The 24,446-nt window shown below is 39.5% G+C and overlaps 1 protein-coding gene across 2 annotated transcripts in view; it reads right to left on the bottom strand.

The window, feature by feature from the left end:
* Window positions 1-24,446, bottom strand: part of nrxn2a (neurexin 2a) — a 120,811-nt gene that overhangs the window by 41,024 nt on the left and 55,341 nt on the right. For both annotated transcript variants that reach the window (XM_067608058.1, XM_067608056.1), the window contains 5 exons: window positions 21,294-21,413; window positions 20,823-21,204; window positions 19,655-19,845; window positions 18,506-18,679; window positions 17,527-17,646 (listed from right to left, as the gene is read on the bottom strand). In XM_067608058.1, coding sequence (XP_067464159.1) covers window positions 17,527-17,646; window positions 18,506-18,679; window positions 19,655-19,845; window positions 20,823-21,204; window positions 21,294-21,413 — 987 coding nt within the window. The remainder of the gene's footprint in view (window positions 1-17,526; window positions 17,647-18,505; window positions 18,680-19,654; window positions 19,846-20,822; window positions 21,205-21,293; window positions 21,414-24,446) is intronic.

The raw sequence follows: 24,446 nt of genomic DNA, 5'->3' as shown, positions 1-24,446 counted from the left end.
ACAGCAATAATCCAAGGTGACACCTCTTTGCACCACCAGAAAATATAATCCTGTACATTTATGGTACTGCAGTAAATGCACCACCATAATATAGTGTGTAATGTAATGAAAATTTAAAAATGTATATAGCTTTGTGAGGTAAAGTCCTATATATGGCATCTGTAATCAAATCTAACATCCAGAGTTCAAAATAATTTGATGTGGTGGATCCACAACCCCAAATGTAGACACAGACTTGACAAAGTTTAGTGTAGACAACCACAATGACACAGCCGCATTGCATGCACTCTCTCTCCCTAAATTCTTCATCACAAGAGGTTATAATTATATTGTGCACCAGAGTGAGAGCACTGGCTTTCCGAGAGTAACAGCAAGTGAATGATGTATAAGTGAGCATGTCACTATATCTGTGAGTGTTAGGGAGAGTGACAGAAAGACAGAAACCGAGCCAGATCGAGGCAGACTCTGAATCTGAAGGCCTCTGTGTGTGCGTCTAGCCTTTATGATGTAAACTGAATGTAACCTTTCTCCTCTCACACAGCCCCTGCAGCAGTGACTGGGAAGCCCGGTCCCCTCGGGAGTCGGCATAGACTGGCATTCATCTAAGGCTCAGCTGCTGCGTGGTCTGGGTGTCAAGTAAACCCACCATGTTTCCATGCAGAGTGGGGCACAGAGGGACACACAGAGCAGGGTGGGGACTGTCCACTTGATAATCAGTCTCTGTGTAATGTTAGTCCCTAAACTGGACTGTGCCTTAGAGATACTTTGGGGAATATCATCCTGGAAATAGGCGAATGAAGAGAGACAATAACTGCCAATGTGAGACAATTTATACCTTATTTTGTATCTCTACACACCCACGGTACTCATTGTGTGCAGACACACTGGGCCTCTTGGCGAGCCTCTGACCCCACTTTTACACCATTTATTGACGTAATTATATGCACTCTTTGTTACTTCACCTGCAGGCATATTACTGTTATGCTGTTACTTCTACTTTGGTTGTTGACAAAGCAATTTTGAAAAAGCATTTATATAATAAATAGCCTTTCTATGAATATTATTTCAAAACATTCTCTTTAACAAATTGCCTGTTATTGTAAAAAGAAATCTCAGTAACTTTTCTCTCTGATGCAATATGGATCCTCTATGGATGTGACACTGTCGTCGCTGCAAATGCAGCCCTCTGGCCATCTCTTATCTTTGTTGTTACCGAGTCTGAAACTGCCTATGGCTGTTTAAATTGGTCATCACACCAAAGCAATTTCAGGCTGATATACAGCCTGAAATTCCCGTTAAGGGAATCTTTCATTTTTATTGTTTGCTTATGCTACTGCTATATAGTGTAGAGGGTTTCCCGTTCTACATCTGACACACAAAGTGAGAAGAAGCTGGGACGATACATTTATGGCTTTTGTTAGAAATTTTTTTGGGGATTTTTGTTCCCACTTTTCCTGTGTACTGTAGTGTTTGTGCATTATTTAAATTTTCACTAATCCATATTCTAATGCATAGATCCTAATACGAAAGGATGGATCCATTGAGGGATGGATGAACAGATAGATACTCCAAACATTAATGGACAATATTGAAAACGCTACAAACGCTAAAATCACATAGACTAACCAAGGCTCACTGATGCGCGTGAGGAGCGCAGGCTAGCCTGTTTGTTCTTATCCTACAGAAGAGCTACTGTAGTAAAAATTGCTGAAAAAGTTAGTGCTGGCTATGATATACAGGTGTCCGAACACACAGTGCATTGCAGCTTACTGCATATGGGACTGCGTAGCTGCAGACCGGTTACAGTGCTCATGCTAACCCCTGTCCACTGCCAGAAGCGCCTATAATGGGAACATGAGCGTCAGAACTGGACCATGGAGTAATGGAAGAAGGTGGCGTAAACTGATGAATCGTGTTTTCTTTTACATCATGTGGACGACCGGGTGCACTGTGCATCGTTTACCTGGGGTAGAGATGGCACCAGGACGCACTGTGGAAAGAGGGCAAGCGAGTGGAGGCAGTGTGATGTTCTGGGCAATGTTCTGCTGGGAAATCTTGGGTCCTGGCATTCATGTGGATGTTACTTTGACATGTACCTACCTAACCATTGTTGCAGACCAAGCACACCCCTTCATGGCAACGGTATTCCCTGATGGCACTGGCCTCTTTCAGCAGGATAATGTGCCCTGCCACACTGCAAAGCTTGTTCAGGTATGGTTTGAGGAACATGGCAAAGAGTACAGTTTGTTGCCTTGGCCTCCAAATTCCCCAGATCTCAATCTGATTGAGCATCTGTGGGACGTGCTGGAAAAACAAGTCTGATCCATGGAGGTCCCACCTCGCAAACGTACAGGACTTAAAGGATCTGCTGCTAGTGTCTTGGTGCCAGATACCATGGGACACCTTCAGAGGTCTTGTGGGGTCCATGCCTTGATGGGTCAGAGCTGTATGGTGGCACAAGGGGGAACTACACAATATTAGGAGGGTGGTGTTAATGTTGTGGCTGATCGGTGTATATCTGGGGCTCCGTAGAGAAGAAGTTAGATGAGTGTCATATGATTACTGCTTTCTCTTGATAGATACAGAACTCTTCTTCATGCAACCCATTTAAAGCACAATACTGATAGTTTTGTGTTTTTAGTCATCTTAGTCTTTTCAGGTGAGGGATGGGGAGTGAAGGAGCAGCGTAAAATGTTTTAAATGCACAAATGCTGCCAGGTAATATAATTGGCACAGCTCTATCATAAAATAAGTCTTTTCTGCTTGAAGGAGCTGTCAAGGATGTTGACAATAAGTCGAGTTCCTTGACAGAATAGAGTCGGTTACTTTTAACAATGCAAGCATTTCATTCGATGAGTGAATGTGACACTCAAATCACAGGCACAAAATGAGCAAGTCTAACGAGTGCTCTCAATATGTGTCGATTTCAGGGCAATAAAGCATCTGCTCGGCAGAAATGAATTCTCTTGGGTGAAGTATTATTGAATAAACCATATATGAGGCATTAGACCAAGGGGAAATTTGATTTACCTGAACAATTAGGTGCGTTTCATTAAGCCATGCATGAATACTGGTAGGTTATTCCAATAACTGTCAAGTTAAGTATTTCTGGGTTTACGAAATTATAAGAATCTAGATGCTTGTAATAATAATAAAAATAATGCCCATGGATGGACATCACATGCTAGTAGTGACAGGATGTACACTCACTGGTCACTTAAATTAGGAACACCTGTACAATCTAATGCAATCCAATAAAAGAGCTCTGCCATATGAGTTCTACTTTAAACAAGACTAGGTTAAAACCTAGAATATGGCTGAACCATGTATGGTCAATGTATGAAACTGTGGCCAATTTGTTACAGGGATAGTAAGTGGTAGTGTCTATAATGTGAATTCCTGGATATTAAATCTTCATCTGCAATTTCTGTAGTGGTCCCAGTTATATTTGCTGGAAGCAGCATATCTCAAAAAAAGGCTAAAAATGCAGCTACAAGAACAATACTTTCCACTCATATCTTGGGATGTTTGATTTGTGAACTTTTTTAATTTTAACTCTTAACTATAACTATTCTAATTATCTGTTAACTCCCCCTCCTCTTCCATCTGTTTTTATCTGCGGATGTCTGTAAACATATGGCCTCATCTATGTTTACGTAAGATTAGCATGCTAGGCTAACAGTCCATCAGCTGTGTGACTTTATATCTGCACTGTGATGTCTTTCAGAGCACATCGTAAAAACACCGTAAACACACCTGTCACCTGCCCAGCACAGTGCTGTTAAACCAGAAATACCACAGCTACGCCTTATTTTTATACAGTCTATGGGCTATGCACAGCATGCCACAGCTATGCTAATGATGCTGGCCCTCGTGTCTCTTTGTATCTGCAGGATGGTGCTCCTGTCAGTGTCATAGCCTCTGTGTCAGATTCTTCGGTCGGTAAATGTGTGTTTTTAAAATTTATTTCGGGGCTGCACTCAGTGAGCTGTGCTCAGCGGCTCCGCTGTGAATGCCCCCCTGAGGACATAATAGAAACCGTTTGCGACAATTCATTTTGAAAGAAGAGCCAATGGGGAGACTCCAACACTAGACCAGCCGACCAATGCTGTAACTGTATCACTCTGTGAGTCAGTGATGGACTGACATTTGGCATTATAAGGTTGGTCCGTGGCCGGGCCAAAGTGGCTACACATGTCCGATTTTTAGCAATATGCAGCATTTGAAAGTACTTCAAGAAATAACATCACAATAAGCAAAAATACCAAAGTAGGCACTGCCGGACCATTTCTATTGCAGAGTTCAAGGTTAAAAACTGAAAAAGTATAAGCTTTGTAAAAGTATAATTCATGGCAGAGCTGTTGTATTGGATTGCAGTAGATTGCACAGATGTATAAATAAAGTGGCCAGTGACAGTATCAGATAAACACACAATCACTAATGATGCACCGAAACCTCTAACTATGGAGAAACTTTCTACAGTAGACAGTTAAGAAATTGTTGTTTTTATGGATTTGTTAAATTCAAGAGAAGAGTTAGAACTGCTGTTTGAAACACATAGATGGTATTTAATCTGATCTGTAAAAGATTTAGTCAATGTAATTATGATATACTGTATGCTCAGCAATACTTATAATATATTCAATCCACAATGTATCTGGCATACACAGACATCTTAGATATACACTGATTATATAAATCGCTGAAGAGCTAATATCATACATATACTAGAATAGGATACTAACAAAAGCCATCATAACTTAACAGCTATGAAAGTTCACATGGCCTGATGCTGTGGAACTTAAAAAATGGCAGCAGAGTGATATCAGATTGTTTTGTGTAAATTTCAATCTCAGACAATGGTTGAACTCCTTGGTGTACTCAGTGAGTGAAGTGTGTGTTATAGGGGTTTGGATATTTCTTCTAACTCTGTTAGTCAGTGTGACATTAGAAGAAGATTGAACTCCCTCTCCAGCAGTCAGTTGTTTGCAGAGTGAGTCATAAAAGACCATGACTAATTATGAAATAACCTGTCGCATATCTGAGTTAAACTGGCAGTGTGGCTTGTATTTTCCAATCTGTTAAACATAGCTTAGCACAGCCCGTGTCTGTTTGCATTCTAATGAGCTATCAACTTGCATTAAATTATCCTGATCCGTGACACTATATCCAAAGGTTGCAAGAGGTCAGGGAAGCAATGTCTAGTGGCTTTAAATAATGAGCAGGTTTATTTGTGAAGAACGAATTATTGATTGCTGATGATGTAAATTTGGTAGACTAATGAGACATAAAGACACTGCTGTTTGCAGTGAAAAACACTACTTCAGTCTTAGCCCTGAAAATAAGACTAAAGTATTGGACAAATAGAGATGTTGATCCGATGATGTCAACAGATGACAAGTCAGGGGATCACCAAAGTGGATACAATTCATCCCAAGGGGGGCATGAATGTCTGTACCTCAAATGTGTGCCAATCCATGTTGTACATGTATACATGTATAGATATTTCACTGGATAAGTAAAGATTTTGACCTGCTGGTGGCCACAGAGGAAAAGTCAGGAGACCATATTTATCCTCTGGAGACTATAAATCTCTATAAGACATTTGAGGGCAATCCATTAAATGGTTGTTGAGATATTTCAGTCTGGACCAAAGCAGTGAACTGACTGATATTGCCATGAAGCTGCTAGAGTGGCTAAAAACATGCATATTGGAGATGATTTCACAAGTTACATAATGGATAGAGGTGGAAGGAGAAAAAAAGATATTACTTGTAAGTGAAATTACTGTTTAAAAATCTACTGGGGTACACTTGAATCTCTTCTCCGCTGACTGCATTATGAACTTCAGTTTGCTCTCTATAAATGTGTTGACATCACATATTGAAGACTACAGACTATTTGGAGCTTTTAAAATAAATACTCTGGAACTAAGGAACACAAACGAAAATACTATAGCTGGATGGCCATCTGGCTGGTAATAAATAAATCTGGGCATTTCATTTTCAAGTTCAATATTTACAAATGTGATTTTAAATATATGGGGAAATGGTGCTCCCGTCATACTCCATTATGCAATATTTTTTGTGTATACAATTAAATCAAATGACTTAGTGTGATGTGAAAGGGTTGCTAATACTATGGATCCCACTATAAATCAACATCTATTTGCAGCTTCATGCACATCACTTGTTTTCAGTAGATTAGCATCACAAATAACCCCAGGGAAGTAAAAGGTTCAGTTACAATAATCACAATACAATAATTAGAGGCTGGGAATCTTACCTTTGTTTTCATCTAGCAAATGTTTACCTTGTTGCACACTGTTATCCTACATAAGAAGTGATATATGTGAATGAAAATATTTCAACTGGCTAACCTGTAATTGAAGAAGGTTTCAGGAGACCTGGATGTCTTACACAGACACATTTATTGAAGCTTGATTGAGTAAAACAGAGTAGCACAAGTGAAACACTGTGTAATGCTACTCAATTCTGAAGGTTTTCTTTGTGGTGGGGACTATTTAACCCCTCACTAGACCCATGAGATTTACTACATGTTCAAATAAGGTTATTCTTTACTCGTCTATACGTGTGCGAGGATTCCATTGGGTAGATCCTAAACAAGAAACTATGCTTACCTGTCACGTTATCGACATTCAGGTCACAGACATTACATTTTAAGAGGAGACAATCTGACCGTCTGAAACAGAGCACAGCATATCTGCACAACCTTGGTTTCCCTAGGAGACAGCCAGCCTTATCAGGACAGCTGCCTTGCTCAGTTATTCTTAATAGACAAAGAGATGAAATGCTTTGGTTCAGGTTCAGGTTTGCAGATGACCCGAAAATGACCATTCATGTAAATAACACTGTGTCATATTACCTTTGAGTCAAAGAAGGAAAGTCCCTCTACAATATATAATATGTAGATATGAGAAACCCACTGAGGACAGCACAACAGTTCCTCTTCGACATGAAGATATGGTGAGAAGTAGCATTTAAATATGTTTTAAGGAACATGTGCAAAGTGTTTCTGAAGATTGTATTAACCAAGAGTTGACCCGTCCCTGGCTCAGTCTGTTGTACTCATGTGCTTCAAGAAGTCCACCATCATTCCTGTGCCTAAGAAAACAAGACCAGCCTGCCTGGATGACTACCACCCATTGGCACTCACCTCTGTAGCGATGAAATGTTTTGAACGGCTGGTCAAGGATTACATCTGCTCCTCACTACCCAGCACACTGGACCCACTACAGTTTGCCTATCGTCCCAACCAGTCAACAGAAGACACCATACCACACATCCTCCCCACCACCCTATCTCACCTGGACAAAATGGGAGCTATGTGAGATTGCTGTTCATTGACTACAGTTCAGAGTTCAACACCATGGTTCCATCCAGGCTCATCACAAAGCTCAAGGATCTAGGATTAAACAGCTCACAGTGCATGTGGATCCTTGACTTCCTGTCGGGCAGATCCCAGGTAGTGAGTTTAGGCAGACACAGCTCTTCTACCCTGATCTTTAACACCGGAGCACCCCAGGGCTGCACTTTGAGCCCTCTATTGTATTCCTTGTACACAAACGTCCATGTAGCCACTTTTGACTCCAACACAATCATCAAGTTTGCTGATGACATAGCTGTGGTGGGCCTACTCACAGATAACCATGAAAAGGCCTACCTGAAGGAAGTAGAGGTACTGACCTGCTGGTGTCAGGAGAATAACCTACTCCTGAATGTCAGCAAGATTAAGGAGCTGATAGTGGAGTTTGGGAAAAAGCAAGGTAGAAACTACACCCCCCTCAATATCAACGGGTCCTCGGTGGAGAGGGTGGACAGCTTCAAGTACCTTGGTGTCCACATCACCGAGGGCCTGGCATCTGACATGGGGGCTGCATGACTCGGTGGTGAGAGGTGCTCTACCATAACGGATATTTACACCAGGCATTGCAAGAATAAGGCTAGAGAACGGCTTTTTCTCCCCACTGTGGTTGGGAAGAAGCTACCAGATACACCAGGCCAGCACTGAGAGGCTCAGGATGAGCTTCTAACCTCAGGCCACTAGGATCCTAAATGAGGTCACTGCCTAAGACTGCTTCCCCCTTTCCATCATACACATACACATATATTATTACTATTTTTTTTTTAAAATTATTACTACTCATTACTTTTTAAATCTGTTTTTATTGCACAATTTGACGGAACTGACAGGATTGCATTTCACTGTGATTGTGCCTGAATGATTGCATGTGACAAATACACTTGATTGATTGATTGATTGAACACTAATATACTACATTGTACAACACAGTTACCAGTTCAAGCATTCCAGCTACAAGTGCAGTTTACTTTAACTGAAACCAATTTAGTCACAACAATCATGAACAATGCTATCAAATCAACAAGCAACACTGGGGAGAGGGGAGATTGTGATCAGACAGTGGTGTTCATCACACCGGGAGTGACTTTGTCGAGCGCTTTATTAGTTCCAATAAATGGTGGTGTGAAAGGCTCTAATTGCATCTCTGTAGTAGTCTTGCACAGGTTTTGAACAGGCAAGTCATGCATTTTCTCTGGCGGCCCCGATCGTCTGTTATAACACTGTGCTATGTTAATGAAGCTAAAAGTAGAAAATGAAACTTGACGATTTTGGCACCTCATCGAATCTGTAGTGTTTCACATCTCATCACAAGTGCTCCAATCCTCTTTAGAGAGAAGGCTAATAAGTATGTGTGAAGAGAGAATGGTTCAAATTACACTGAGTCAGCTTGGGGACTGAAAAAAAATCTCTGCTCCTTCTAAGGATTTTATTAAATAAGCTTGAACTTTCACGTCAAGATATCAAATGACTCTACGTCACATCTTATAAAAAAAAATAATAATTTGTTTATAAGTATTAGAACTTGATAAAATATTGTTTCATGTTTATCTGCAAATTAATACACTTGCCGTGGTTAAACATGTGACAGAACACCTATCAGCCAATCAGAAAAAAATATTTTAATAAATCACAGGGAGGAAGGAAGGAAACAAATTAGATTAGCAGAAAAATTAAGCCATTGCTCCCTTTTTCAGCCACATTTCCCTGGTTGCTTGGCTACTGTGTTGTATATAGGAAATGAACAGATGTCAAGTCTAAATGCAAAACTAGTTTTGTCATTGCTGATGATGATGTTGTGACTTCACTTGGTCTGAGGTCCCACTTTTGATTTTATTTCATCAAGTTATGGTTATATAATATGGTCATCCTTCATTTCTTTTAATGCCATCCTCTGACACTTGAAAGAGAGGAACTCTCAAACTCTCTTTGTTGTCCTTTCTGAATATCTTGTGTTTGAACAGTTAGCACATCTATACTCTGTAAATACCAACCACAAATGCCAGTGCATTTGATGGCTGCATTTGAGGAAATTGATGGAAGTAAGCTATTTCAGTAAATCCTTCCTCTATTTGTGAGCCCTACCAGTCCTATTCATCAAAAATAATTGGGTCACTTTTTCAGTGACTATCCGAATGTGAACACTTGGTAAAGCAGAATCACCAGTTTTTTTTCTGTACACATATAACTGCTTAAATTCCTTAACAGCTTAATAAACAGTATGAGTCAGTGTGTCAGTGTCACTATGAGTTTCTCAACACAGTGTCCTATGAAACATTGCCGAAAGGACTGAAAATTTAATTTGGTCTGCTGATTACCTTTCTCTTAACAACTGGTAACATCTTGATAAAAAGGAAATAGAACTTACAAATTAGTGTTTAAGTTTCTGGTGTTTTTGGTATATGCATGATAAAACCTATGTTATGATACTGCCCTTTTGAGAAAAACACATAAGACAGCAAAGATGTTTTAATGTGAGAAACTGCATGGACAGAGAAGCCAAAATAAGTAAAAGGGGGCATTATTCCCTCAGGTGCTCAACTTCTTTTCACATCTATGTAAATGTCAAGAGTGTTCCACTCATGCCTGAAAGGCTAAAAAGCTGTAAAAATGCTGTGAGTGGTCAGACATTGACCTGTGGTGTATTATACCGGAAGATGAGTCAACATGATCTTTATTTAGGCAAGAATTACAAGGTTTAAAGCAACGCGTCCTGTCCGCCACCGGTTAACTCTTATAACCCTGTAAGCTCTGCCAGACAATTACACAATTCTGAATCTTTTCTAGCTCCTTAATGTAGCTGTGGGGAGCTGTGCCAGTAGTCTTGGGCTCAGAGTATCCATATGACTCACTGAGAGCAGAGATTTGGCAGAGATGATCATTTATGGGATACACTGTCTCTTATGTTGAACAAAGCTGACAAAGTCAGTTGGCTGAGATGATGGTGATGATAATGGTGATAGACACTGATGGAAAAAGATCTAACATAAATTTAGCTCAATAAGATGAGAAAGATAAGAACATGATACTTGAGCAAGCAAGATTTCAATTTTGATAATGTAATTATCCAACTTTTCATCCATTCATCCATCGTCAGTGCCTACCTATCCTGTTAAGAACTGTGGGGGGCTGGATTGTACCCCAGCATGCACCACACAGTGCTGTGTACACCATGGAAAGTCTATCACAGGTTGTTATATACATACATGTTTATAGCTCACTCTTCTTTGTTGAAAGATCATTTAATCAGATATTTTACAAGCACTAACAAATGAGTAATGTATCAGACGGGATGAGATTGGCATTAACTCCAGATTTCACTATTTAAATTACAAGCTTACCCATCCAAGCTCAGGCTACCTCCGTGCAACACCAAATGGCCTATACAATAAAATCTACATATACTGACCAAGTGGAAGACATTCAACCATTTTGACAGACATCATGAAGATGAATCAAAGACCATTTTAACAAAGATTTGACTGGAAATTTGAAATTTGAAAGGGGGCAGCTGTGGCTCAGGTAGAGCAAATTGTTCATAAAATGCAGGGCTGGTGATGGATGAGGGGCAAATTGTAACAATTGGCTTGAACAATTTAGATGATTATTTCTAAAGACCGCCATCCAGGTTTTAAAAGGCTCAATTAATGTACAAATTTGCGCAAGCTGTTCTAAACTTGATGTTTGAGTGGAAATGAATACAGCTGTAGGAGGCACCTGCCTCCACCTTCACTTCCTCACACCTCGCTCTCTCAAACACAATACAATCTCTTTAATAGTAACAATTGCTGATCACAAACCCTTAAATTGCAGTAAAATTCATAAACATCCTTACATCTGTTTGAAGCAAGCCTGTCAATTACATTTTAGGGATTTAAGACTACAAGGGAATGAAGCATACACTGTAATTACAAAGTCTGTTTACACAACTAACACGAAAATAAGAGCAATGGCTTTTCCAAATGCAATCTGTTGAATATATAACCCTTGAAATGAGTATGTAGAGTGGACACAAAGGCAAAGAAGTCCTGTTATTTTAAAGACAATTTATGTCATACTATACATCATTTAAGTGTCTTAAAAGTATGTCTGCATGTCTACATTATCCCAAGTACAAGTCCTGACCATTGACCTTACACAGTCCAGACCCAGAAGTGTCTCACAAGCCTATTTTTGGTAGGTCACCATGTTATGAGGAGCGATATGTTTTCTTGAGCATCAGTCCCGGGGCGCGAGATTAAGTCTGAACCTCTATCCTGGATTATCCTTGTGGCTTTTGGGACACACTTATAATCGCGAATGACTCCACCTGAAATGAAGGTCAAAGGAAAAATGGGACTCCATTGAGCACTTACACTTCCAGTTTTGCCACACTTTATGGCACATTAACACTACAACAGATTCCCATCGATCCACTGCACACTTTTACAACTGTTTTAGATATACGGTAGCTCTGCACCAACAGCCTTTTAATATTTCCAAAAACAGTAAACTGTAACATCTAAAAAGTTTCTCATATTTGTAATTGAGTAGAGACATCTAAACTATTATAACTACTACAATTTGCTTTAAGTCTGCATACAGGTCTGCATAAAGCATCTGCATGTGTTACACAGTTAATTATCATTTCAATACTACAACTTCAACTGGATGATGCAAATTTCATTAAGCTCTTTTGAGAAAATGTAAAACCATTGTAGTTTTGACACAAATAAAATGAAAGCTAGATACGGTGTTTGCTAACTGGCATGTGAAATAGGAAAGGGAGACAGCTGCTGTCTGGCACCATGTTAGTGTACCTTGCCTACATGCCTGGAGGCTACAAGTACAATTTACACTCTGTTTTACTTCCATGGGAATTAAACAATTCAAAGGAAATGTTGACTTACAAATTAACAGTGAAGGTGGGCTCTCTCTCTTCTCTCCACTCTGCAGATAACTGATGGCTGCTATCACTGTGGTTACGTAAAGCTGTGTCAGGTGGAATTTCATGTGTTTGTGAAATGTGCGGGCTGCATATTGTACTGCATATAGACTCACACGGTTGTGACATGGTAAGAAGGTATAGAACATGTCATGATTAGTAATAAGAAAAGACACAGGAACAGTTGCGCCTGATTTAGTCGCCCATCATGCCATTGTGCCCACATGTACATCACACACACGCAGACACACAAGCAGGTGATGAATATGCCATAACAATCATCTGTGACTGCAGAGGTTAACCAATAATTACACTCTCCATATGTTTACAGAAAGAAGCGCTTAAAATTGAGCACAGAACATCATTATATATCTCCGTGACTTTGCTTGATGAAACGATGACCTAGAAGTAATTAGCACAGATGTTTGTAGCATACTTGGTAAATTGCTTTCTATATATGAACATCAATTTAGCGAGGCACCAAAACAACTGAAGAATTTTAGTTGTTTCACAAGCTTGTTCACTTCTACTGTCTTTTTTTAGAAGTTTATACTTTTAAATGATAGTAAAAAAAAAAAAATCTGATCACTGAAGCGCACTACTTTCTCTTCTTTTTAATGCTGTTTCTTGAAATACGGAGTTGACCTTCTGGACTGGTATGTGGAAGAAGACAAAGGTGAGAGGAGCAGATTATTTGTTAGGCTTAAATGTTAGCGGAATAAACAAAGCAGGAGACTGTGGCATCGATTAGACGTGCTTTACGAATACTGATGGTTACAAAACATTGTCCTACTGTACATATTTGTTTGTGTTTTCATATGTTTGCCACATTTTCCATTTGTTTAGATGACTTAAATGAGGGCTCGCTGTGAAGCATGAGGCTTGTTATTTCCTGCGAGTTGGACTGATGTATTGGTTTGACCTTTGATAGCGGTCAGCCATGCCATTTACCACCTGCATGATTGAGAGTCCTCCTTGAATGCAGCTAGATGAACACCAAAAAAGCTCCAAGGAAAATACATTTCTCTTGAAAATGTTGTTTTCGCAGCTAATTGTTCAATAATAGTCTTTTAAATGCAGGAACATTTCCGGGAGTTCCTCCCCGACAATTGCGTGGATGGAGTAGATGACTCAGTGTTAAAGTTTTAAGCTTTACCAGTGCCCTGTAATCTTGTCTCTCAGAGGCTTTTCCTATATGATATAGGAATACATTTATGGAGGAAATAGTAAGTGAACCCAGAGAATATTTGCAGTTGCCAGCTCCTGTACAAAAAAATTTGGTATTCAAAACACCTATTGACTGAACTGTTACTGTTACATCATTGAAATCGACAAGCTCTGGATTCAATATCCTTCTGACAGCCTGATCTCGCCTCTGTCCCAGGCAATCAAATATTACTGTAAATACATTCATGTTTGCAAAACTTGTTGGAAAGGGTGTCGTGACGGTTTAGCCTTAGGCAGACGTTTGAAATTCTGGCTTAGATGATGTGATGTGCGTCAGAGTAGCTGCAATTACAGAAAATGTAGAAATTCAAATAGAAACTCTGAGTCGGTGTCTGTAAGATGTTGGGAGGAGTTTTATGTTGTGTCTTCTGAACTTGTGATTGGGCTTGAACAACTGCATACTAACATGTAATCTCTCTCAACTGGAATCATTTTCAAGTTTGATAAAGATCAACAACATGTTTTTGTGTTGCTCAGAGGAGACGCTATCGGCTGCTGAAACTCTGTTTTGCTTTGGTAAACCCCAGCTGACTACAACTGTTATCTGCATGGAAATAGACATGAACAGCATCAGGAAACACACTGTCTACAAATGTACGTGATCAAAAGTGAACAAGGGCTGTTTTATAAGAGATTTTGGACTCTATTTAGTGTCACAAAATGTATTAATTAATAATCAATTAATTTAATTTAATGGCTAGCGACAGACAGCATTTATCAGATCAGTGCTTCACATGTTGTAGAAAGTGTCCTGAATTTGTAATTTCATAGTCCTATCAACATTAATACAAAAATGTGCTGTAGCATACATTTTACAGATTAAACTGTATTTTTTTCTTTCCAAATGCAGCTCTCTAAGTCTGCCTCCTCTCAAAAATGTGTTCCTTCAGTTGAATGTTTGAGCTTCACTGTGCAGAATGATTTATGTGCAGAATTTGACACTAGAAGGCTGTTTTCACATCCATCTGCTGAAATTGGAAAGTTTCTCTGTGCTCATTGGAAATCTGATTTTAAGGCACGGGCCTACGAGCATGATTTGTGACATCACAGCTAGTTTTGAAGCCAATCGTGGTCCAATATGCAGCTTATACAAGTGTGATGTGGAAACTTGAAACCTCCAGTGCACACACACTGAGAGTGGACTTTTCAGTGAGGCAGGAGACATCTTGTGTATGGCAGTTAAACTTCTGAAATGAAAAATATTTGCAAATTTATAGATTTTGGATGTTTTAATGAGGGAGAAGGATGAGATGGCATTTTAAGGATTTTAAAGTGGCAACCATATCACATTATTGTTTCAAGCAGAGTATTTTTGTAGGTCCTAATACCTGTGTGGAGGGGATGTTTAAGTGATTACCAGAATTTCCTAATGTGGTATCACCTGTAAACACAGAACTATTAGCTACATAGAGCTGCTCTCCTGCTCTGTCCAGTATATTGCCCTCTTTATCATGTGGAAAGCACAAAACAGCTTGAACAGCATAATAGACATTTCATCCAGGTGCACACTCTTAGTACAGTGGGGATGTAATACATAAAGTCTACAGAGGATAAACTATTGATTTTCAAGTAAGATCAATAGATTACAGCAGTGAGTACATTTGGCCGTGTGTGTATGTTTGCAACACTAAGAGGAAGCAGATTAATGACAACCTGTTAAAACAAATGGAGGGGGAAAGCAGCTTTTTGCTAAAGTAGATGACTGCCAGAAAGAGCCAACGACACGAGAAAGTAGTTAAACTAGTGTCTTAACTTTCTCTAAGAATAATTAGACTATTATACCAAAAACAAAATAAATGTGCTCAAAATGATCAGTGATGGTGTTTTCCTCATATTCCAAAGTTAAAATATTTACATTTTCCTTACACATTAAAATGCATTTACAATACACATCAGACACCTTCTTCCTGCAAACATGACTTTCTTTCACTTACTGTTATCATCAAACTATCCTCAAATGGCTCCCCCACAGAGTTTTGGAGTGTAAAGTCCTTTTCTCTCTTAAAACAATACTGCAGAACAGCACATTTCAAAAATAATTACCACAAAGGCACAATTCTTGCAGTTATTCTAAATGACTCTGCAGCAAATGAAGCTTAACTCACCGTGACCACCAGACCAATAAGCTTAATGTTAATCTCTTGCTATTATAAGTATGAAAAGCTTCTAGTAAAAGTCGGGTCTATTATTTCGGACACAGAGGGCTCTTTATATTGGAGACAGCGATCAGTCTAGAGGTTTTTGAAACGCTATCAATATGTGATGTGCAAATAGCGTGCAATCAATTCCTCAAGTTAGACATACAGCACATTACCATCAACCCGCACGCTTGTACAATATATGCAAATTTTCTTATTAAACAGTTCATGTCAGTGTTTGAAACAGAGGGGATGAGACGTGTAGACATGTATCCCATCACATTCAGTCTGTCTTTTTTAAGTATAAAAAAGCACTTGAACTACACAATCTCAGCACTTTAATGAAAAACAATAATAAACGGTGACTGATGGTGTGTCAATCAAAGCTTGCAAGCTATTGTTGCTATGATAGTGAAGCCAATCATTAATACTGCTTTGCATTAGCACTGTTTCTAATACATCAGTGTTTTTTCATGTTTTATCCATTGACTGCAAATCGTGTATACTCTGCATCACTGTCAATCATTTTCCAAAGAATATCATGAGTCTTTAGATTGATTTCCTACCCTTGAGGCAATATCATTTCCATACTGTATAACTAGAAATATCGCCTTGCAGTTGTATCCCTCTGCCAACCAGTCAAGTTGCAGTTTACATCCATGTCTGACTCATGTAATATTTGTAGTGAAGACTTTGAAGGAGTTTAATAAGAGGTATTAAGTATATTTTCCTTGTATGTGTTCACATGCTTGGCCAATAAAGCTGATTCTGATAGAACACAAAGTTGTAGCCATGACAGTAGACGATCCCTCAGATGTGGAAGTTGTTGCAAAGAAGCCACAAATTTGAAAATGTGGATGCATCACACACACCTTCAACCTGGCAGCACAGAAGATTTATACAATCATCACAGTTTCAACACCAAGATTAGTGTCACCAGTTCAGTATCCGACCAAATGTGAAATATGGTCACAATCTCCCCTTCTGTTTCTGTTCTGGTGTTGAATAATGGCCAGAAAAGTGTTTTTGCAGAACATTATGATGTCACAGTGAAGTTGACCTTTGACCTTTTGGATGTCATCAGTTCATCATTTTATCCTATTAGTACTTTATTTGTGTGAAACTTTGTCATAATAACCGTATAAATTCTTGAGTTATGGCCAAAAATGTGTTTTGTGAGGTCACAGTGACCTTGACCTTTGGTCTTTGTCCACGAAAATCTAATCAGTTCATCCTTGAGTCCAAGTGGACGTTTGTGCCAAATTTGAAGAAATTCCCTCAAGGTATTCCTGAGATATCATGCTCACGAGAATGGGCTGTCGCCAGGGGGGGAGGCATAAAAATGAAGATACTAAAATTTGCTTAAAATGGGTGATCAATCATAGTGAACATTATGCATGCACCAAAGATACGACACTTTGAAAAGTCTGCAGTTCATTTAATCAATAATCAAAACCAATTACTAAACTGAAACATGTTTTTATGAAGATAAAATGAGGCTGTTTGTCTTCTCTTTTGAACAGTTCAAATGTTGAGGATATAATGTTTCCCCCAACAGTTATGACTGGATAACCAGTGTGAGTTGCTCTAAGTGGGCACAATGTTGTGTTATCTAGAAAGACATTTGTCATGGCTGATTGTTAAAGCCTTTAAACCAACACAGTGAGCTTGACTGAATGTTCTTAACAAGAGAACTCATATTTTACGGATATTTTCACTCCACCTGTAAAATTGACGGCCAATTACTTACTTCGGGATGTGATCATCATTTACTCTGTGGTGACCAGTGAGAGACTTTTCTCTTAGAGGACATTCCCCGCTATCAGACCCATTCAGACGTAAAACACCTGCACTTACGGTCATTGCAGAACGGCCCCCCGTAGGTGGTCATGGTGCAGTCACAGGAGAAGCCCTCCCACAGCTGCAGACACACTCCCTGGTGGTGGCAGGATTCCTCTGTGCATGTGGTACTGGGACCTGCAGGGTGTTGACAGCAGATTTACCATGCAGGTGCCTTCTCTCTGTTTTATTTATGAATCTTCACTACTATCCAAAGGAAATAAATAAGTAATGGTGAGACAGTCATAAAAAAATAGGCATAAGATTATAAAAGATACAATTTTTACAGAAAATATTGATGTAAAGTGATGCTCAGCAAGACAACATAGTGATAAACAAGGTTAGTAAGATGGCTGTTTAGCTTTTAGCCAGCTACTGTATTATACAGCTGTAGGCTTTAGAATAAGGTCAACTCGACTAGCTTAGAATTTGCTGTGAACAGTTATACTCTCAAGAGGAGGATTCATATTTTTTTAATTCATTCTGGAGACCATAAATCTTAAAAAAATCCCTGAAAAAGTCATGCTAGGAAGAGAAAAACACCTTTTGATTCTGGAGGCTCCATGAATTTTGCTCAAGTGTCACCCACAGGCCAAACTTTATGTACTCTTATATTCTATCATAACCAGCACATTGTTTCCTGTGAAAGTAATGGCAACCTGGGGAGATGATTTTAGATTATTTAGCCTTGGCAGAACTATGCGCTCTACTGAGCTCTTTCCTGCCTGATTAGAACATAACAAAAGCAGCTGGACTTCGCGACTGAAGAGTGACATTATTACATGTTAGCGTGTATAATCAGAAATAATAAAACTGCAGAACATGCTCACTGACCAATCATTATGGAGCATTCCGAAAAGCTGTTTAATACCTTAACAAATGTGGTGTAATGGATTTTCAGTGAGCAGTCACTCTGAGTTTCTTTGGTTTCATCTCTGCTCTGAACTGATGGAAATACAAGCTTACATGAAGGATTCACAGGTGTTTCATGCCTTACCTCCACAGCCGTGCTCCACCTCTCCGACCTTGTGGAGGGCATCTGCCAGCAGGTCAGGGAGTCTTCCATTCAAGTCCACAGATGCCAGACAGCCTTTGTATCCTTCCCTGGATGCTATTAACCGAGGCAGGCTGCTGTACATGCTCTTCCCAACACCACCAATGTACAGCTCTCCTGTAAGATACACAAATGGGTTACAAGAAGCAGCAAAGTCACTTTATTTGCCATATCCAAGTACATGCTGGTTCATGTACTAAAACAAACTAAAAAAGGTGGTATGATGCGTCTTTCAGAGGCTGTGCATGACATTATATTACAAATAATCTACCTTTTTCAGCGTAGTTGTGAACCAACTTTGAGTTGACAAGTAATTTGACAAATCCATTGGAAAACAGAATCCAAAACAGGTGGTCCACCATTTTCAGAGCTGGTAATTGTTGCCTGCTTCCCAACCCCAGTTGGTGGTGCATGCTAAACATGTGTTTTATGACAGTTACATAAACCTTAATAGAGTAACACAACTGTCTGTGTGTATTCTTGTGATATTAAACCAGAAATACAAAAAAGGAGGAACTTGGTCCCAAGAAATAACAAGTCTCCACAACAACAGAACAACCACACAATCATAAGAAGTCCTATTTTATCATTTTTGAGATGTTTACCTCCAGGAAACAAAATAAGATGTAATGCAAATGTTAGTTTAAGAGGCAAATTTGACTATAAATATCAGAGTTGAGTTTTTTGTTATGTACATGTTGTTACATATGGCTGAGAATTGTTATTATGATACTGGAATTATTCATTTGATGTATGAATAGTGGGCTATTGCTTTAAAATATGAGTATATTGAGACTGCTTTACTGCGCATGTGCAGTTAGTGAGATAACTTGAATATTTCCAAATTGTTCCCTTTTTGAGAGAAGCTCAGTGGGATTTACTGTGTGGATGGAAATGGAATACCTGAATAGATATGGATTTTAATAAACTGCTGAAACCAGATCAGATTTTGGTTAGAAACTGGTTTACTACGCAGACTCAGACAGAACAACACAAACATTGAATGCCCAGTGTTAGTACCTGCAGCAAGTATTCACTGATATGTGACTTTGAATAAAATACTTCAACTTTATGATTGTTAAGAGAAATTACCTTTTAAATCCAGGTTGCGGGCTCCATTGGCATGTTGGGTGACAGTACGGGAATCAATCTTTAGGATATGCACGTTGTTGTTGTCACGGGAGATCACGACGTTGTGCCACTGATTGTCGTTGAGTGGCTTGTCAGAGTTTCCCTTCATTAGTGACGGCCCATTTCCCAAGTCAAAAACATAATGAATGTACCTACAGATCAACACAGATGTTTGCTTACATTCAGTACATCTACAGATACCATACTAGCATTAACAGTTTTAGGTGATTATAATAAAAACTAGGTTCAAATAGTGGCTTTGAGTGCATTTTCTCATCACAAAAAAAAAGAATTTATGTAACTGCACATGATAATGATGAGGTTCTAATAGCATACTGTCATGTTTATATTGATATTGTTCAAAAGACAGACTGACGTCTCGAATCTTGTTTGAATTTTGAAATGTTGAAAGTTAAGCAACATCCATGACAAGCTGCTACACTTCACAGATAAAATTGAGCTGCCTGAAAACTGTGACAGAAATGTTGGAAGCCATTTTTCGTCTGTGTTGTCTGTGTGAGCTTCTACTGCAAGCTCCGGAGCTGAACAAGGCCTCCTGCTGACTAATTGCTTACTGGGAGAAAGTCTGTGTGAGGTTTGGCAGTGGGAAACTACAATTGTTGCTTTGCTTGCTCTGTTTCGACAACCTTCCTCTGCTGTTCTCTCTGTAACAAAATTATTTACAATGAATAAAACATTTAAAACGTATTTGTGATGGAGTCAAGTTGCCAAATCTACTCAAGCAGGTCTGAGAGTGAGAATGACACTGGCACAGTGGCACTGGCAGCTATTGTTTTTCACTCTTGCTGCCTCTCTCTGCAGCTTTCCCTGTAACAAAATCATTTATGATGAACAAATTGTTTTTAAAGCTATTTCGTGTCTCTCTTCAGAGCTGCAGGCTCAAGATAATGTATGAATCATGATTAGGTAATTTTGAGCCCATGAAAGAAGAAAAATTGTAAATTTCCTATTTATATGCCTTAAATTTGAGCAGGACAAATACTGTTAAATCCTGTCCCAAATAGCCTTTTCTATCAAGTAAATATATTGACTGTAGATCTGAAGGAAATAAAGGGTCTATGTGGATTCATCAAATTACTGTACGTAGATTACAGTTTACAGCACTTACCCTTTGACCAGTTCCACCACGATGAAATCACTCCCATCTCCAGAGTTGAAGAGTATCAAGCCGTCAGGACTGGTGGTCTTGAACTGGAAGAAAAGGTGCATGGAGGCATAGGCTTGCAAGGTGGAGAAGGCCAAGTAGCTGGCTTGGGTTAGAAAAGTTACAGGATTGGCCACAATGTGCCTCATGCCAAATCTCGCATTCAGCTCGCAGAAGGAGATGTCTCCATTCTTGCACTGGTCCAGATAGAGCATCCCATTGAAGGAGAGCGCTTGCAGATGGCCGATAAAGTTGGAAGGCATCACAGAGATGAAACGCCGTTCTGTCATGATCCCCGTCTCAATGTTGTTGAACTCCAGGCGGGTGTGGGCGCCAGTCATGTGGCCTGAGGAACCAAAAAAAAAGCAGCTTGAGTTGCAAATTCCTTTCAATATGTGTATGTGTGTTAGCACAGCTGCTTAATCCCTACTGTACCTTCCACAGTCACATTGTCTACAGACAGCTGCAAATTCTTCCCACGCCGCACCACCTTCACTGCATGCCACTCATTGTCATTCAGCTTCTCGCCTACCTGGAGTATCTCAGGCCCCTTGCCTAAGAGGTGGACAGCATCAAGTGAAAATCATACCACATCAGCTCAGTGTACACTCTTTCCAGAGGAAGCTCTCAACATGAGAAGCACTCTTTACTCAGGGTGCATATTTTCTTTCACTTATCACTCACACACAACCACCAACATCTACCTGCAACCAATAATTTGCATTCACTCTACACATAAAGGGAAAATAAAGGGAAAAAACCCCAAAACAAAACAAAGAAACTACAGTAGTAGCTCCTATCTAATGATTGACATGTAAAATGATTTCTGTGCTGAAATAGCGTGAACCATGCTTTTTCTTTGTCTGGACAGTTGATTGATGTCTACTGGGGAAACATGTATCTAGAGGCGTGGCTCAAACATACGGCTTTCATTTTCAGAATTTCTGCACTATCCTCTGACTATTCCACTGGTTTCAAAATAGGTCACAGTGCAGAAGCTTGCCACTGCAGCACCGTCATCCCGAATCAGTGCCTATGCAACAGGCTGACACGGCAGTTCAAAGGAGTTCTGACATCGCTTGGGAAACTAATTGGCCATGCCTAAGCTGACTGCGCCTTTAGGGGTTTGTCTGTCTAATTGAGCTCAGGGTGCAGGAGAATTACAGGGGACGTACAGAGGGCAATAAATGGAAAACATCAACTGGTTTCCGAACACTTCGCTGTTTCATCCTCGGGGAAATAAAACTGCGACTGGAGACTCTGGCCGGAGCTGCATATCAAGTGTCTTTACAGAACACCGCATGATTCCACAATCCACCTGCTGAATATCGACTGTGCACGCCAGACGGATCAATCGCATCAAATCCTCCTCCCTCTACATCTAATGGATTTACTTAGATAATGAAAAACAAACCACTTGCTGGAATCATGTCTGGCACAAAAACAGAAATGTTTACTTTGTAAATCTTATGAAAACAGAGGTATGGACAAGATTTGCTGTAATGAAAGAGGTGATAGTGGGATGCCGGATAGGAGGGACTACTTATCTTATCTGTGATTCTCAGAGGGGAGCTTCCCTGCTATCTAAATGTTAGTGTCTGAGCCCAAACATCCAAATACGAAAACAGGAAAACAGAGTGAAAATTCTTCAGAGCAAAGTGGAGGATGGTATATTTACTTGTGTTTTATTTTATCAAAGTATACCAACTGGGAATACTTTCTATTAGATACTTGATGATTCACATCTCATTAAAGATGAATGCTACACAGGATAAAACTGGAGTGCACACTGTTTACAGGGATCTATCTCTAACACTGCAGAGGGCAGTAAGTAAAATGGTGGAATATAATATGTATTCACACAGACATCTGACTGTAAACCCTTTGAAATGTAGACTTCTTTCAAAGCACCTTCGCCTCACAAGCTCAGCTTCCAGAGGCACTAGAGCAGGCTGCACATGTAAAAGGGCCTATTTTGTCCAGTTTGATCCTCAGTTAAAAATTAATTTGTTTAATATTTTCAAACAAGGATAACTTCAAAGGCATGGCGCGGTTTTACAGGTCAGCATTACGAGCAAGCTGAGACTTTGAACGCAGGATGTACGTGTTAATCAAAGCATGTTATGGTAATTCTGTAATTTATGTAGAACAAATGCCTCATTTCAGAAGTGTGCTGTGTACCATTATTCCCCAGATTCCAGAGAATTAATCAAGAGCACTGCAGCAACATTTGTTCTAACAACTATTACCCACCCACTATGGATCCAGTTGTGGACAGCTTCCAAGCAGCTGTTGCAGACGGACTGCCTCCCTGATTCCTTCTGAAGTAAGCTAGACTCACAAGATACCTCAACTGAGAGACTTGAATTCAAGTTGTGAGCTAATCCTTCAAAATTGCCAAAACAAATATATTTACATTCAGTCTGGTGCAAACTGTAATTCCTCCTGATGATTGTCTAAATCATTTAGGCAGCCATTCCTGCAATTTAAATATTTGTCTTCATCTTTTGTTATCAATCATAAATGCCATTAACAAGCCATCCATCATCACATCGGCAGCATTAAGCTCCTTCAGAGGTCACTGATGTAGCATACATACAATATAACAGATCAGGAAGACGATTAATGTTGCACACAGAGAAGTGCACATACATACAGTACACATTTTCTGTGGACAGTGCATGATGGTACAATGCCATCTGCTGGAAGAGAGGGCAATTTATTAGGCAGATATCTGAGGAGATAAAGGAAATAGAGCATTTCTTTTAATAAGCCATGATCAATCTTTGCAATTTACCTGAATTTTTACCTTGCTTTTTATTTGTTGTTGAGTAATGAACCATTTAAAAATGCTCTCATGCAGGTGTATATACACTGGGTCATTGAACTGGTTTATAGAGACAGCACACCTCACTTGTGTCCAACCATCCACACACCCGTGAACGCACACACATTACTCACCTTGAAAAGAGAAATAATACAATGTAATCCATTCACTATAATGGTGTGTTGTAACAGTAAAAGTGTACACCATTGCTGTGCATGTACAGCCATCAAATCTGCATCAGATCAATAGATTAACATGAGACTAAATTACAGTCGGTTACTGAACATGCTTAAATGTCAAAATATGTTTGAGATTATATAAAAAATGTTGCCCTTCATCTCAGGTGAGCGCAACATGTCATACCACATATAATGACTAAAATCCAGCCAGCTATGTAAATCATCAAATATTTGAACATTGAACGTTTTTATTTGAGAGAATCCAGGAATTATTCATACATGAGGCATGGAAACAAGCTTTCAGCCAGCACTCGATTATAGCGATAACTTTTATAAGCATTCATAAGCCTCTTCTGTATTGGATGATCTATATGAGGGAGCCGTTCACCTCTCCACTGGCAATAGCTTTTATCTGTTTCTCGCACCGCTGTAGTCTGAACCAAAACTTAAATTGCCTGTCTCTCACTATCAGGTGCGAGCAACAATCTACATCATAAATTCCAACATCATCGCACTAGAACCTAAAGTGCCACTCCATTTCACAAGAGTATAGGATACCAGAAAATCGCCTTTCAATCAATG

Source organism: Thunnus thynnus, chromosome 13 (assembly GCF_963924715.1).
Source record: "Thunnus thynnus chromosome 13, fThuThy2.1, whole genome shotgun sequence".
Classification (NCBI taxonomy): domain Eukaryota; kingdom Metazoa; phylum Chordata; class Actinopteri; order Scombriformes; family Scombridae; genus Thunnus; species Thunnus thynnus.
The sequence above is the reverse complement of the archived record's forward strand: the minus strand, read 5'-3'. Positions and strand labels throughout refer to the sequence as shown.